The 16,473-nt window shown below is 42.0% G+C and overlaps 1 protein-coding gene across 1 annotated transcript in view; it reads left to right on the forward strand.

The window, feature by feature from the left end:
- Positions 1 to 6,528: 6,528 nt before the first annotated feature.
- Positions 6,529 to 16,473, forward strand: part of rab15 (RAB15, member RAS oncogene family) — a 155,026-nt gene continuing 145,081 nt past the window's right edge. The window contains exon 1 of the mRNA XM_043698077.1: positions 6,529 to 6,958. Coding sequence (XP_043554012.1) covers positions 6,835 to 6,958 — 124 coding nt within the window. The 5' untranslated portion in view covers positions 6,529 to 6,834. The remainder of the gene's footprint in view (positions 6,959 to 16,473) is intronic.

Genomic DNA, 16,473 nt, shown 5'->3' on the forward strand with positions numbered 1-16,473 from the left:
TTGATAACTTCTCTCAGAAAGAATTACTTTGGATACAATAAATGAGTAATTTGTAACATCACCTGTGAAAGCATGGTAGATATTTTCTAATCAACCTGTTCAGACGTGTTACAAAACATCTATTGGAACCAGCGGGGCTTGAACCTAGCAGAGGATGGGACACTACCACTTCACCACAATTGAATTGAATTGAATTGAATTTTTTGTCACATGTACCGAGGTACAGTGAAAAGCTTTGTCAAATGAGCAATGCAGGCAGATCCCATAGTTAAATAGCATAGATAAGTAAATAATAGGTAAACAGTGGCAAAAACCAAAACACAGGTGCAGGCAAATGCTAAAAGTTTGTCAGTCCATTCATTATTCTAACAACAGTCGGGTAGAAACTGTTTCAAAACCAACTGGCTTCTGTACCTTCTGCCCAATGGTAGAGTTTGTAGAAAAACATTGTCAGGGTGGGATGGATCTTTGAGAATGCTGGCGGCCTTGACAGGGGGCCTATATGGATTCTATAGATGGGAGGTCGGCCTTTGTGATTGTCCGAGCCGAGTTCACCACTCTCTGTAACCATTTCCAATCTTGAATGGTACAGTTGACATACCAGGTATATGAAAGTGTGGCATACTTGGGAGAGATGGGTGACTTTAGATCAATGGTTCTGAACGTTGGCACCACTGAAGTTTTCTCCAACTTGCGTCCGACTCTGTTGCAGACTAATTAATCAAGATTGATTGTTATGATGGATCAGCAACTCCAAGATCATGCCACTAACAGACTGGCAGGTGAATTAGTTGAACTTTGACTTGTTTGATCCAGAACCTCCTATGTTTTGTTTCCTTTAAGGAAAGAATAGAAGAACAAACTACAAGCAGTTTCTGTTTGTCATTCTGTTTGTTATTCACAATTTTATGTTGCAAAGACAATTTATTTTTTAAAACAATCCTTCATGGACAAATAGCCTTATGCAACCAACAGGATAGGTAAGTGTGGGTGGCACAGTGGTTCAGTGGTTAGCACTGCTGCCTTACAGCGCCAGGGACGCAGGCTTGATTTCAGCCTTGGGCACCCTTGCCTGTGTAGAGTTTGCACATTCTCCCTGTGTCTGCGTGGGTTTCCTCTGGGTGGTCCAGTTTCCTCCCACAGTCCAAAGGTGTGCTAGTTGGCCGGATTTGCAATGATTAATTTCCCATAGTATCCGGGGATGTTCAGGCTAAGTGGATTAGCCATGGGAAATGCAACGTTACAGAGATGGGATGGGGTAAGTCTGGGTGGGATGCTCTTCAGATGGTCAGTGTATTCTTGACAGGCTGAAGGGCCTGCTTCCACACTGTAGGGATTCTATGATTCTAAGTTCTATTTAATGGTGACTTGGACTTCCACTTTTGGGGAAAAGGGGGATACTTAATACCAACCCATCATCTCTCTTCATGATTAGGAACTTACTGAATGGTTAACAGTGGCCATTGGACTATATTTTCACATTGCACAGGTAGGTAGCCTGTCAGGCTATTGGTGAGCTGACAATAATGTAACTCTATTGATGACAGGCAGCACCTTCAATACTTATTCATCATGGAGCTCATCAATGGGTGTGGTACACTAGGAGTTCAGGTTAAAGTCATGAATCACCACATGCTTACACCTTTCCCTTATGATTGAAGGCAAGGTGAATACGGAGGGCAAAATAATGTTGCACAACACCCTAAGAGAGTAACTATCCCAGAATGTTCAGCATTCAGACAACCATCAAGACAAACAGCATTCCTTTATATTAGGCAAACAGATAACAGTCATTATATTTTGTAGTATATTTAGCTGCTTTACCTAACATGAAATTTCAACATGCAGTGTATGCATTCAGTCATAAATTGACAGGGATCAGTCTAAATTCTTATAATTCCAAGATATTCTGTTAAACTAAGCACCTCAAACCCAGTTTGGAGAAAATATTAATGTTCTTACATGGAAGGGATGAACTCAATGTGTTCACTAAAGTCCTTTCAGAAGGAAATCTTCCACATTGGTGGGCGGCACGGTGGCACAGTGGTAAGCACTGCTGCCTCAAAGCGCCCGAGACCCGGGTTCAATTCCCGCCTCAGGCGACTGACTGTGTGGAGTTTGCACGTTCTCCCCGTGTCTGCGTGGGTTTCCTCCGGGTGCTCCGGTTTCCTCCCACAGTCCAAAGATGTGCAGGTCAGGTGAATTGGCCATGCTAAATTGCCCGTAGTGTTAAGTAAGGGATAAATGTAGGGGTATGGGTGGGTTGTGCTTCGGCGGGTCGGTGTGGACTTGTTGGGCCGAAGGGCCTGTTTCCACACTGTAAGTAATCTAATCTAATCTAAAAAAATTTACTGGCTTACGTGTGAATGCAGACTCACAGCAACGCAGTTCCCTCTAAAGTAATCTCTGAAAAGGCCTAGCTAACCACTGAGTTGTATTTATACTCTATAAAGTCTGATCAAAGGAATGGAATTGGATGGACTACTCAATAGCATTAGATGCACGATGGCACATAGAGTCCATGTCGGCCTAGAAAAACCTCCTTCCTAACATTTGAGATCTGTGCCAGAATTGGGAGCGTTGTCTCACAGATTAGTCAATTAGTCAGCTGACATAGTCATTCTCATGTGTAAGACTGACCCCACCAGAGGTAGTGGTGTTGTGGTATACAGTAAGGAGGATGTTGCTTTGGGAGTCCTCAATGTTGACTCCAGGATCCATGAAGTCTTGTGGCATCAGATCAAACATGGGTGAAGAAATTTCCTGGTGATTACCACATGTCACCTCCCAATGATGAATCAGTAATTCTCCATAAACAACATTTAGAGGAAGCAATGAGGTTGAAAAGGAATCAAAATGTCCTTTGGACAAGGCCTTCAATAACTATCACCAAGAGGGTCTCATAGCAACACTAGTGACCAAGGTGCTTGAGTCCTAAAGGACATAACTGTTAGACTGGTCCTGCATCAAGTGGTGAGGCAGAAGCAACAGGCAAATCATACTTGAGTTGAGTATTACCAATCAACCCCTAGCAGATGCTTCTGTCCATGAAAGTTTCAGCAAGAGTGACCTCCACACAGTTGCTGTTGAGACAAAGTCCTGCGTTCACATTGAGAATACTATCCATTGTGCTCTGTGTCACCACCACCACCATGTGAAATGGATTTGAAACAAACCTAGCAACTCAAGATTGACATGGAGGCACTGTGGGCCATTAACAGTAGCACAATTGTATTCAGCTACAATTTCTAACCTTGTGGCCAGTCATATCCTCAATTTTACCAAGCTAAAAGTTCAACCCTGTTTCAATGGAGAGTGCAGTTGGGCAGGCCAGGAGCAGCAATAGGCATACCTAAAAATGAGGTATCAACCTGGTGAAGCTACCTAACGGCTCTACGTGATATCAAAGTGGTGTAAGCAGAAAGTGATGTACCAAGCTAAGTGATCCCACAACCAATGCATCAGACCTAGACATTGCTATTCTCGGACATTCAGCTATGAATGATGGTGACCAGTTAAACAACTCGCTGGAGGAGGTGGGTCCACAAGTATCCCCATCGCCACTGAAGGAACAGCCCAGCAGATCAAAACAAAAGGCTGAAGCAATTGCATCTATCTTCAGCCAGAAATGCTAAGTGGATGACTCATCTCAGTCTCCTTCTACGGTAGCACCATCACAGATTTGAGTCTTCAGTCAATTTGATTCACTCCACCTGATATCAAGAAACAACTGAAGGCACTGGGAATTGCAACGGCCAAGGGCCCTAACAATAGCCCTGCAATCATACTGAAAATAGCTTCCAGAACTTGCTGGGCCCCTAGCCAAGCTGTTCCAGCTACATCACTAGCAACTTCCCAGCAATGTGAAAAATTGCCGAGGTATGTCATGCCCACAAAAGCAGGATATACCCACCTAGCCATCAGTCTACTCTCAATCATCAATAAAGTGATAGAAAGTGCTGTTGACAGTGCTATTAGCAGCAGTTACTCATCAATATCTGCTCAGTGATGCTCAGTTTAGATTCAATTCCACTCACCTTCTGTCCTTATTACAGACTTTGGCCAAACATGGACAAAGAGGTGACATCAAGAATGAAGTGAGGGTGACTTTCCTTGGCATCAAGGCAGAATTTAACTGTGTGTGACATCAATGAGACCTAGCAAAACTGGAGTGAATGGGAATTAAGGAGAAAGCTCTCTGCAAGTTGGAGCCGTACCCAGCAGAAAAGAACATGGTTGTGCTTTTTGGAGGTCAATCATGTGAGCCACAGGATATCATTTCAGGGGAGTTCCCCAGGATAGACTCAGCCACATTTAGTTGTTATCAATGACTTTCCTTTCATTTTAAGGTCAGAAGAGGTGATTGCTGCTGATGTTCATCACCATTTGTGATTCCTCAGATACTGAAGCAGGCTATCTGGTAGCAATGTGTGTCATCTAAAAGATGCACTGCAATTTCTCACCAAGGCTCATTAGGCAGCACGATTCAGACCCGCGACTTCTACCATCCAGGTAGAAAGTATACATGGAAACACTGGTACAAGTTCCCCTCCAAGCCACACAGCATCCTGACTTGCAACTATATCGCTGTTCTGTCACTGTTGCTGGGTTAAAGTTCTGGAAGTCCCTTCCAGCATTGTGGGTGTACCTACACCACATGGATTGCAGAGGTTCAAGAAGGCAGCTCACCACCAGTTTCTCAAGGGTAATTAGTAATGCAAGCTTAGCCAGCAAAGCCAGGCAGTATGAATGAATAGAAAAGTTAGACAGTCATAAGACTTCTGGGAAGCATATTTACTACAAGAGATCAAATTCACAGCATGTCTTTCCTCCTAGGTTTTTAAAACCCAAGCTTTCTATCATCTAACCAGCACAGTTTATCTGGCTTTCCTGTTTCAATCCATGTGTTGGCCTGGACTGTAGCCTTTGGCTCTCCAGCTACATTTTTCAATTAATTTTCTGGAAGTGAGGTAGTGCACCCTATTTGATCTTTGAAAACTTCCATCCACCATATATGTAGGATGATATTACATTACTTAGCAACGGGGACAGAGGATAAGATTTTATAAATGCCAACACCAGAAAATTAACAATTTGATTTGACAGATGTAGGGCATCATTTTCTGATGCAATATTCGTCCCTTCCTTCCAAAATTACTAATAATGTTTCAATTATTTTTCAAAAATGTCATTAATTTATCCATTTAGTACAAATAGGGTAGATGACCAGAGCTGTCTTTCTAGCCGAAACCATAAGGTGTTGTTTGAAGGGCTAGATCTAAAGATCTTCAGTTTGCATCTCCTCTGAAACAGAGTTCCTCCGTTCCCCTCACTAAAGGCAACAAAATGTCCTCTACCAGGATCTGATCCTTCAGAATGGCCCCTCATGCTTGTTCACCGAAGAAACATGAAATATTTCGGGGAAGGATCACTCAACCCAAAATGTTAACTCTGATTTCCCTCCACAGATGCTGCCAGACCTGCCAAGCTTTTCCAGCAATTGCTGTTTTGTTTGAGAACGTGAAATGTGGACCATTTTGTAAACTGCACTGGGCACTGCCACTGTAACACTTTGAACAAGATAACCCTGTTTAAAAACCTGGTGACAGAGTAGTGAACATTTGCTTCACTTCATCACATTTGCACAGCCAGTCTAACAGAAACAAAAGCAAGGGTCCCATGCTGCCAGTTACATGAAGGAGGCTTTTCACAGCATCACAGCCTTATCAGTACCACTGTGTGTGAAGTGAACATTAGATCATGCCAGGACAATGAAAGCGAGAATGATAGCAACAAACAACTAACTACAAACAGCTTAACAGGATGTAAATTGCAAAAGCATTTTCTCCCATTATAGTGAAGAATAGCGCTCTTCCTGCTTCTGATGTAACAATCCGTAACCAGGTCAGATTGGTGCTGTTTAATGGCCTTTCTAAATAGCTAATTGAACAAGATGTGCTTTTTCCCCCCTCCAAGGCCATTAGCTCTCCTTGCAACCGGATAACTTCTGATATCAACATCGTGTCAGTTTGGCTGTGGCAGGGAAGGCAACAATTCTCAATGGTTTCAGCACAGGAGGCCGTTTGGCCAGTCGCGTGTGTGCTTCCCCTTCTGTTCAGAAAACGGGCTACTGACGCATCGCTCTTGATTTGAACAGGGCGATTTATATATATATTTTAAAGCGCCAGACTGGAGATAGAAAATGAACTCCACTTCTAACTTAAAAAGATCACTAAATAATCCCCGAGGGGGGAATCGAAATGGACAAAGGCTAAGAGCAAGAATACGCTTTTTGAAAAAAAAAGTGTAAGGAAAAAGTACGTTTTAATTTTAAATGGAAAATACTAAAGGGAGATTTGAAGGGTAAAAAAAATGGAATTGGGGTCAGCGAAGGATATAGACAAAAGGCTAAAGGCAGGGAAGGGATTGAGGGTAAAGGGAAGGCTGTGACAGTGGATTGCTTGGAGAGACTGGCTGATTTGAGGTGGGGTTTCACATATCGCGTCATTCATTGCAGACACTGAGAGTCCCCTCCCCACATCCCCATTCCCTCTCAGTGGCAGCAGCAACAGAACGCTCTTCCTCCCTTGACAGCCCCAGCAGCGCAGGTTAAAGCCGGCAGCACTGGGGGGGGGGGGGGGGGAAGGTGAAAATACCATTTCCAATCAGTGAGGTGGACAGCAACAGCAGCAAACAAGGCGTCTGCCACCACCACTACAGCCTGCCTGCCCGGGGCAGATATGGGACTGGAGCGGAATAAGGGAGCCGTTCTCGGGCTTTCGCTGTCTGGGTAAAGTGGTCGGGTTCGCCTGGGCAGGTCCATGAGGACACACCATGGCTAAGCAGTATGATGTGTTGTTCAGGCTGCTGCTGATCGGAGACTCTGGAGTGGGGAAGACTTGCCTCCTGTGCCGTTTCACCGACAACCAATTCCACTCTTCCCACATCTCCACTATAGGTAAGAGAGAGAGATTGAGATTTGAGGCAAGGTGTGTACTTTCTGTTGTAATGCTGTTCGGCACCGCACAGCCCGAAACCCTTTGTTTCCTGCATTGACAGGACTCAGGCTTCTGGTCGTGATGCTTTGTGGAAGTGGGAATTGTTTGTTTTTGGAAGTTTCCTGTTGCTGCATTTCAAAGTCGAGCGGGGAGGTTTGTTGACTTAGTGATAGTAGTAGTTTTTCATCGAATGCACGCCAATTGTGTGCAGCCGGCTCGAAGCACGAAGAGCAAGCAGCCCATTCCACTGGATTCCCACTGCACGGAGACCCACTCTGGGAATATATAAGCAATTTGCATTGCTGTAAACTCGGATTAATTTAGGTAAAGTCACTATTCAGTACTGATGCTGCTGGTGGGCAGAGTATATTGTCAGAGAGATTTTTGTCAACAGTCCTTCAAGAACTCACATGTGAGGGAATCAGGGAATTGGGACAATTTTGGAGGATTGAAGTGGCTGCCAAGGTTGTGACTGGAGGCAAGGCATTGGGCCAAAGGCTGGCAAATGGGACGAGATTCATTCAGGGTATCTGGTGGGCATGGACGATTTGGACCAAAGAGTCTGTTTCTATGCTGTACAGGTACGTGAATAGGAAAAAACTTGGAGGGATATTGGCCAAACGCAGGCAAATGGGATTAGATTAGTTTGGGAAATTTAGTGGTCATGGAGAGTTGGACTGAAAGGTCTGTTTCCGTGCTTATGACTCTCTGACACGATAACCCAATTTCTGTGGCAGATTCACTTGAAGGTGACGTGTCTACAGCTCTGTAAGAAAACATTGAATAGCCTGGCTCAAGGATGGTAACATGTGGAGCAAAAGTAGGCCACTTGGCCCATCCAGCCTGTGCCAGTCAAGATTATGGCTCACCTGATAATTTTCAACTCTACTTTCCTGCCTTTTCCCTTTAACCTTTGAACCCCTTACTGATTATATCAGCCCTGAATATACTTAATCATCTAGCCTTGAGAGCCCTCTGCAGTAAAGAATTCCACCAAATCATTAACCTTTTAGGGGAATAAATTCCTCTTACATCCTAAAATTTAGGGGAGGTGATGGCCTAGTGATATTATCACTGATTTGTTAATCAAGAAACCCAGACAATGTTCAATGCCCACTATGGCAGACAGTGGAATTTCAGTTCTATAAATATCTGAAATTAGGACTCTAATGATGACTGTGAAGCCATTATTGATTGTAGGAAAACCCCTCTTGTTCACTAATGTCCTGTAGGGAAGGAAACTACCATCCTTATCTGGTTGGCCCACATGTGACTCCAGACCTATAGCAAGGTGGTTGATTCTCAACTGCCCTCTAGGCAATTAGGGTTGGGCAGTAAATACTCACCTAGTCAGCGACGCCCTCATCCCATGAATGAATTTTTAAAAATGTGTGATTCTGAGATTATGCCCTGTGGTCCTAGATCTCCAAAAAGGAAACAAAATCTCCGCATCTGCCCTGTAAAGCTCCTTAAGGAATTTCTAGATAGATATTTTTATTCAACTTGTTCAGCTAAGTTATGAAACACTTTCAGCACCAGTGGGAATTGAACCTGGACCTTCTAGCTCAGAGGTAGAGGCACTACAAAAGCCCCCCAAGGAATCTTATACATTTCAATAAGGCCACCCCTTTCTTTCAAGCTCCAATTAGTATAAGCCCAATCTTAACCTTTCCTCATAAGAAAGTCCCTCCATACTTGAGATCAGCACAATGAAGCCAAGGTCACCAAAAACAGTTTAGAGTTCCAGGTGTGGTCTGACTAATCCACATAGTTTTCATAAGACCTCCCTATTTTTACATGGCTTTTATTTCAAAGGGAATGCGATTTGCCTTCCCTATAATTCACTGAATTTTTAAATAAATCATACATTAGGGCACCCAAATCCCCCTGTGCTGCAGCTTTCTTTAGTCTTTACTATTGAAATAATAGTCATCTCGTCTATTCTTCTTTAAAGTGCAACACGTGACATTTTTCCACATTATTTTCCAAACTTTATTCCATCAGCCAAATTTGGACCCAGTTCATAATATCCCGGAAATAGCTGTCAACCAGGACCCGGAAGGGAGAGAGGAACTCAAGAAATTTAAAATGACCAGGGAAATAGTACTAAGTAAATTGTTGAAACTGAGAGTTCACAAGTCCCCAGCTCCTGAGGGATTTCATTTCTTGAAACTCATTAGGTTCAAGGAAGGATCCTTTTAGATTGAAAAGGAATTGATGTGAATCTTTTTTTTAAAAGGAGAGTGGCAGAAAGCAAAAGACTACAGGCTAGTTAGCTTAACATCTGTCATACGGAAACTGTTATTAAAGATGTTATAATAGGGCTTCTTGATAAATTCTAAATGGCTTAATTAATTGGAGTTCTTTGAAGAAGTAACTTATGCTGCAGATAATGAGGAGCCAGTGGATGTTATGCATTTGGATTTCCAGAAGGCATTTGATAAGGTGCTGCAACGATGGTTATTGCAGAAAATAAAAATTCATGGCATTGGATAATGTATTAACATGGATAGAAGACTGGCTGGCTAACAGGAACTGAAGTAGGAATAAATGGGTCTTTTTCAGGCTGGCAGGATGTAATGAGTAGTGTGCTATAGGGGTCAGTGCCGGAGCTTCAATACTTTACAATTCATATAAATGATTTGTGTGAAGCGACAAAAGTTGTGGGAGCTAGATTTGTAGATGTCACAAAAAAGGTAGGAATGTGAGTTGTGAAGACAAGATGTGGAGCCTACAAAGAGATGGAAAGGGGTAGTTAGGTTAACTGAACAGGCAAAGGTCTGGCAAATGGAGTATAATGTGGGAAGTGTGAAATTGACAATTTCGACAGAAAAAAACATTATCTAAATGGCGAGAGGTTGCGGAGTTTGGAGATGCAGCGAGATCTGGGTGTCCTAGTGCATGGACTGCAGAAGGTTAGTATTCAGGTATAGCAGGAAGTCAGGAAAACTAATAGAATATTATGTTTTATTGCAAGGGGAGTAGAATGAAAGACCAGGGAAATTATACTTCAGTTACACAGAGCATTTGTGAGACCGTACCTAGAGTTAAGTGTACAGATGTTGGTCACTGTGTACTGAAAGAAGGATGTTAATGCATTGGAAGCAGAAGATTTACCAGACTAATATCTGGAATGAATCAATTGCCTTATGAGGAAAGGCTAGACTGATCAGCCCTGCATTCTCTAGAGTTTAGTAAAAATTGGAAGTGACTTAACTGAAGTATATAACATTCTGAGAGGACTTGACTGGGTGTAAGTGGAAAAGGTTAGTTCCTCTTGTGGGAGAATTCAGAATTAGGCCTTACAGTTTGAAAATGAGAAATCTAAGACCGAGGTGAAGGTTTTTTTTTGTTCTCTCGGAATTGAGGTTCTTTGGAATTCCCTTCCTCAAAAGGCAATGGATACTGAATTTTTAAATATTTTTAAGCACAAGTAGACAGTTTTTGATTACAACAGGATAAAAGATTATCGGGCACATTGAGAAATATAGAGTTGAGATTAAAATCAGATAAGCTACAATCTTAATGAATGGCAAAGAGTCTAAAAGGGCCAAGTAGCCTCCCCTTAGTCCTTGTTTGTAATTTTGTACTGAACCTAGCTATGTTCCAATTGGAGTCTCCTTATGTCATCCTCGTTATTTGTCTTCCCAAGTATTTTCATGTCATCTCCAAACTTGGTGATAGCACATGTACCTTGTTGTTTCAAGTCCTGAATATGTATTGGAAATAATTGTGGATCCAACACTGATCCCTTTTAGCACTTTACTAGTTGCAATCTTGCAATTCTGCAAATGGCCCAGTTATCTGAACTCCATCTTATATTAGTTAGCCAATCTTCTGTCCATGCTAATATATCATTTCCAACTCTGTGGGCTCTTATCTTCTTAAGTAGCCTTATGCGCAGAGTCGTATCAAATGCCTGTTGGAAATCCAAATATATTACACCTATTGGTTCATGTTTATCTACGTTGCTGTAATTAATTTGTCAAGAATGATGTCCCCATCATGAAGCCATGCTAACTCTGCTGATTGCGTTATATATTTATACATGCTTTGCTGTTATATCCTTCATAATAGATATTAACATTATCTCAATGACAATGATAGGCTAACTTTCCTATAGTTATCTGTTTATTTTGTCTCACTCCCCTTTTGAATCAGAGTGTTAGATTGACAGTTTTCCTATCCTCTGAAACTTCTCTGGAATCTAAGAATTCTTGTAAGATTACTGCCAGTGCATCCACCATCTCTGTAACGACTTCGTTTAAAGTCTTAGGATACAATTCATTGGGTCCAGAAACTTATTGGCATTTGTTCCCATTAGTACACGGGGTCCCCAGTTTACATACGAATGCTCATACTTAGGAACGTTATCCCATACAGTGTGTAATTTTGAAGACCTGACATATGAACATTTTGTGCACTTAAGCTGCTGTCCAATGTCCTGCATTGTTTTCTGACTTACGTAAAAATCGACTTGCGAATGGGTTCCAGAACAGAATCCATTCACAACTCTGGGACAGCTTAAAGATTTTCCTCATAATAGTTATGTTTTTGTTCCGTTCCAGAACAGAATCCATTCACAACTCTGGGACAGCTTAAAGATTTTCCTCATAATAGTTATGTTTTTGTTCCCAAACCTTCAGCCCTTGAATATTTAGGAGTTCTGGAATGCTGTCAGTGTTCTAAACAAAGAAAACTAATACAGATTATTTGTTCAACTCCTCTGCCATTTCCTGACTCCGTTATTATTTCTCCACCCTTGTTCTCTAAGAAGCTTATGTTGCCCCTCCCTTTGTATATATTTTAAGTTAGTTGGGCCAATGGGCCTGTTTCCACACTGTAGGGAATCTAATCTAATCAAAGCTCTAATTGTCTGTTTTTTGTGTCACATCCTAGTTTGCCCTCAAACTTAATTTTCTTCCCAATTTTTGTTTTCGGGTCATTTTAAAAACTTTTCCAATCCTCCGAGTTACCACTAATGTTTGACGCATTTATTTTTTTCTTTCAAATTGATAACATTCATAACTTTGATTAACCATGGTCAGTTTACCTCCTCTGAGACTCTTTCTCCTTTTACTGGGATATATCATTGGTCTCGTTCTCTTGTAATTATCGAGGAGAAAGTGAGGTATGCAGATGCTGGAGATCAAAGTTGAAACTTTATTGCTGGAACAGCACAGCAGGTCAGGCAGCATCCAGGGAACAGGAGATTCGACGTTTCGGGCACAGGCCCTTCCTCAGAATTCCTGAGGAAGGGCCTGTGCCCGAAACGTCGAATCTCCTGTTCCCTGGATGCTGCCTGACCTGCTGTGCTGTTCCAGCAATAAAGTTTCAACTTCTCTTGTAATTACACTCACTTAAGTTTAATGCGGTCATTTCTCTCTCAAAACTAAATACTAAATACTGCCATGTCATGGTCACTGTTCCCTTGAGGATCTTTCATCCTAAGGTCAATTATTCAACCTACCTCATGACACATTACCAGGTTCAAAACAGCCTAATCCCTGGCTGGATCCAATGTGACAGTTTATTGGTATTATTTCTAAATCACTAATCCAGAGATCCATGTGATCTTCTGGACTCTGGGTTTGAATTCTGCCAAGGCAGATGGTGGAATCTGGAATGAAATCATTATTAATCGTCAGAAAAGCCCTCTGGTTCACTCATGTCCTTTAGGAAAGAAAACTGCCATCCTTACTTGGTCTGGCCTCCAAGTGACACTATGCTCAAGCAAGTGGTTGACTTTTAACTGCCCTCTGGGCAATTAGGGATGGAAATTAAATACTGGCCCAGTCAGCAAAGCCTAATTCTGTGAATGTATTTTTTAAAATTATTTTCCCATCAGACCCTACATTTGGAATGAAGCTGGTGGGAATCAATGACTCTGTGCATTTCCCATTGAAATCTAGTAGGACTGATTAAAGCAATGGAATGTGAAAAAGTGTAGAATGGCACTTTGTGAGAATCCAGCCTGTCAACAACTTGCATTTATGTCTCCGCCTTTGGATTTTCCTTATCTCATTGGGCCAGCCCAATGTTGGTTCTTTAAATTTTGTGAGAAAGTGAGGGCTGCAGATGCTGGAGATCAGAGCTGAAAATGTGTTGCTGGAAAAGCGCAGCAGGTCAGGCAGCATCCACGGAACAGGAAAATCGATGTTTCGGGCATAAGCCCTTCCCGAAACGTCGATTCTCCCGTTCCTTGGATGCTGCCTGACCTGCGCTTTTCCAGCAATACATTTTCAGCTCTTTAAATTTTGTATCAACTACCAATTTTGTTTTTGGTTTTGATATGCAGGAGTTTAGATTTAGCTTGTTGCTAACCCTCCTCTTTATCTAGGTTTTGTGACAGGCACTGATATATATTGGTTTGCTGGTGTTACTGACTGAGTTCTTCCATGGCCGACGAGTATAGGAGTGGGTCTTTAACCCCAGGCCTTCTTGCTCATAGGCATCGTCAACAGCCCCTCAGGCACAAGAATGTGTATTTATATCAGTTCTTTTAGACAAAGATTTTCAATGGCATAACCAGAAATACTGTACATCGGTGCTGACCTAAAGGAGGAGAATTTTAAAGAGCCTATCAAAAGCTTGAGCAAAGAGGTAGATTTCAAACAGGGTTGTAAGATCTGTGGAGAGTCAGATGGGCTTCTGGAGAAAGCAAAAAAGCCTACAAGTAGAAGATGCTCCTATTAAGTAGGAGGGAGACTCATACGTAGCCAAAGTTAGAAAAATGAGGAATTCAGAGGTTTGTAAGCTATGATGAGTTAGTGAGAGGTGAAGCCATGTAGGAATTTGAACACGAATTTCAAATCACAGTCATCAAGGATAGGAATCAAATATAAATAGGCAAGGACATTAGCACCGGATGTGGGAGATTTGGTACAGGTCAGATCTTGGACAGCTGGACATTTCTTGGGCTGATGTTTATGGAGGACAGACAACTGGCTGACAGCGATCTTTAGAACATTGGGGTCTGGAGTTACATAAAGCATGAGTGCAAATTTCTGTAGAAAATGAGTTGAAGAAAGAGGAGACCGACAATACTGTGGAGGTTAAAGTTGGCAGCCTTTGTACTTGTGAGGATATGGAGTCAGAATCCAGTGCTGCCCACACCCACTGATGTATGCAAGAAAAAAAATGATCAAAGCATTAAGAGGACATTATACTCTGAGGATAAGATGACTAGCTGTGTTGTGGGAACTAATTATTCAAGCAGTCTTCTGTGGTCTATTCATCACAACACCTATTCCTAGTGTACACCATTTCCCTTTTATAAGATTTATTATACTTGGCACAGCCACCATTTCTTAGATCCAATTTACTTGGTTTCCATAGCCTTAAATGAATTTTATTATATTTATTATGTAATCATTTATTATGCTCTTTTTATTTGTCCTTGCATTGATCCCCAGTAAATGCTAGCGACCTTAGCACCAGCACATTCCCTCCTGCCTCTTGGAGATAGTCTGGCTTGGGATTCAGCGAACGATCTCAAATTTTCAGACCTCCGTAAACCTGTAACCTCAGTGATGCTTGATGTAGTAAATCTTTTATGATATTACAGTAGTGAACTTTGTTTACCTTCAATTCAGCTGAAAAAAAACTATTGGTTAACTTTTTGGTTCCAGACCCTTACAATCTGCCAAAGGTATTATCCAACAAGATTCATCTCTTGCTTGTGTGTACGTGGACAGGTGTGTTTTTCATCCTTTTTTCCTTTATTAAAGCTGTTCATCTGTATTTCTTCCAGTCCTCATGAGGGAGCTATACTTAAAACATTGGCTTGTCTGTTCTCTCTGGGGATGTGCGTTGACAGTATGGATGCTTCAGCAGTTTCTGTATTTTGTTTAAGATTTCCAGCTTATTTTCTGTCTTTTTTTTGCTCCAAGCTAGCAAACTGCACCACTGTGTCATAAATGTGGAACTTTGCAGCTTTTAAAATGCTCGGTTTAGTTTAAGCTATGACAGAATATTCTGAACATGGGGAAAGGGTGAACTTGTGGTAAACAGTTTTTAATTGGAGGAAATGCCCACATGACCTTGTTTCCATGGAGAGAGAAGTTCAAATAGAAACCCTTTGAGGAAGGATAGCAGTTTTAACACCTTTTGCAGTATTTCACAGAAAATGGACAGCTGCTGCTGAAGATGCAGAAACAAGCCAGCTACTGCTGAGGAAAAGCAGGAAGATTGCTCTTGTGTTAGCCACCAAGCCAGGATGCTCTGACCGTTCCATTTCTGTTTGAAAGAAAGGGAAGAGTACAGATTTGCTCTTGAAGATTTAAGGAATGGGCATCCTTGAGGTGCATCTACAGGTGATAATTGTACCCAAAAACACTTGGGTGGAGTGGAACAATTATGTACCTACTAGAAAAGGTGCAAAACTTGACCTACTCTTGGGAAATAAGGCCGGGCGGGTGACTGAGGTATCAGTGGGGGAGCACTTTGGGGCCAGTGACCATACTTCTATTCGTTTTAAAATAGTGATGGAAAAGGATAGACCAGATCTAAAAGTTGAAGTTCTAAATTGGAGAAAGGCCAATTTTGACGGTATTCGGCAAGACCTTTCAAAAGCTGATTGGAGGCAGATGTTCACAGGTAAAGGGACGGCTGCAAAATGGGAAGCCTTCAGAAATGAGATAACAAGAATCCAGGGAAAGTATATTCCTGTCAGGGTGAAAGGGAAGGTTGGTAGCTATAGGGAATGCTGGATGACTCAAGAAATTGAGGGTTTGGTTACGAAAAAGAAGGAAGCATATGGCAGATACAGACAGGATAGATCGAGTGAATCCTTAGAAGAATATAAAGAAAGTAGGAGTATACTTAAGAGGGAAATCAGGAGGGCAAAACGGGGACATGAGATAGCTTTGGCAAATTGAATTAAGGAGAATCCAAAGGGGTTTTACAAATATATTAAGGACAAAAGGGTAACTAGGGAGAGAATAGGGCCCCTCAAAGATCAACAAGGCGGCCTTTGTGTGGAGCCACAGAAAATTGGGGAGATACTAAATGAATATTTTGCATCAGTATTTACTGTGGAAAAGGATATGTAGGGAAATAGATGATGACGTCTTGCAAAATGTCCAGATTACAGAGGAGGAAGTGCTGGATGATTTGAAACGGTTAAAGGTGGATAAATCCCCAGGACCTGATCAGGTGTACCCAAGAACTCTGTGGGAAGCTAGAGAGTGATTGCTGAGCCTCTTGCTGAGATATTTGTATCATCGATAGTCACAGGTGAGGTGCCAGAAGACTGGAGGTTGGCAAACGTGGTGCCACTGTTTAAGAAGGGTGGTAAAGACAAGCTAGGGAACTATAGACTAGTGAGCCTGACCTCGGTGGTGGGCAAGTTGTTGGAGGGAATCCTGAGGGACAGGATGTACATGTATTTGGAAAGGCAAGGACTGATTAGGGATAGTCAACATGGCTTTGTGCGTGGGAAATCATGTCTCACAAACTTGATTGAGTTTTTTGA

The sequence above is a fragment of the Chiloscyllium plagiosum genome, chromosome 10, assembly GCF_004010195.1.
Source record: "Chiloscyllium plagiosum isolate BGI_BamShark_2017 chromosome 10, ASM401019v2, whole genome shotgun sequence".
Classification (NCBI taxonomy): domain Eukaryota; kingdom Metazoa; phylum Chordata; class Chondrichthyes; order Orectolobiformes; family Hemiscylliidae; genus Chiloscyllium; species Chiloscyllium plagiosum.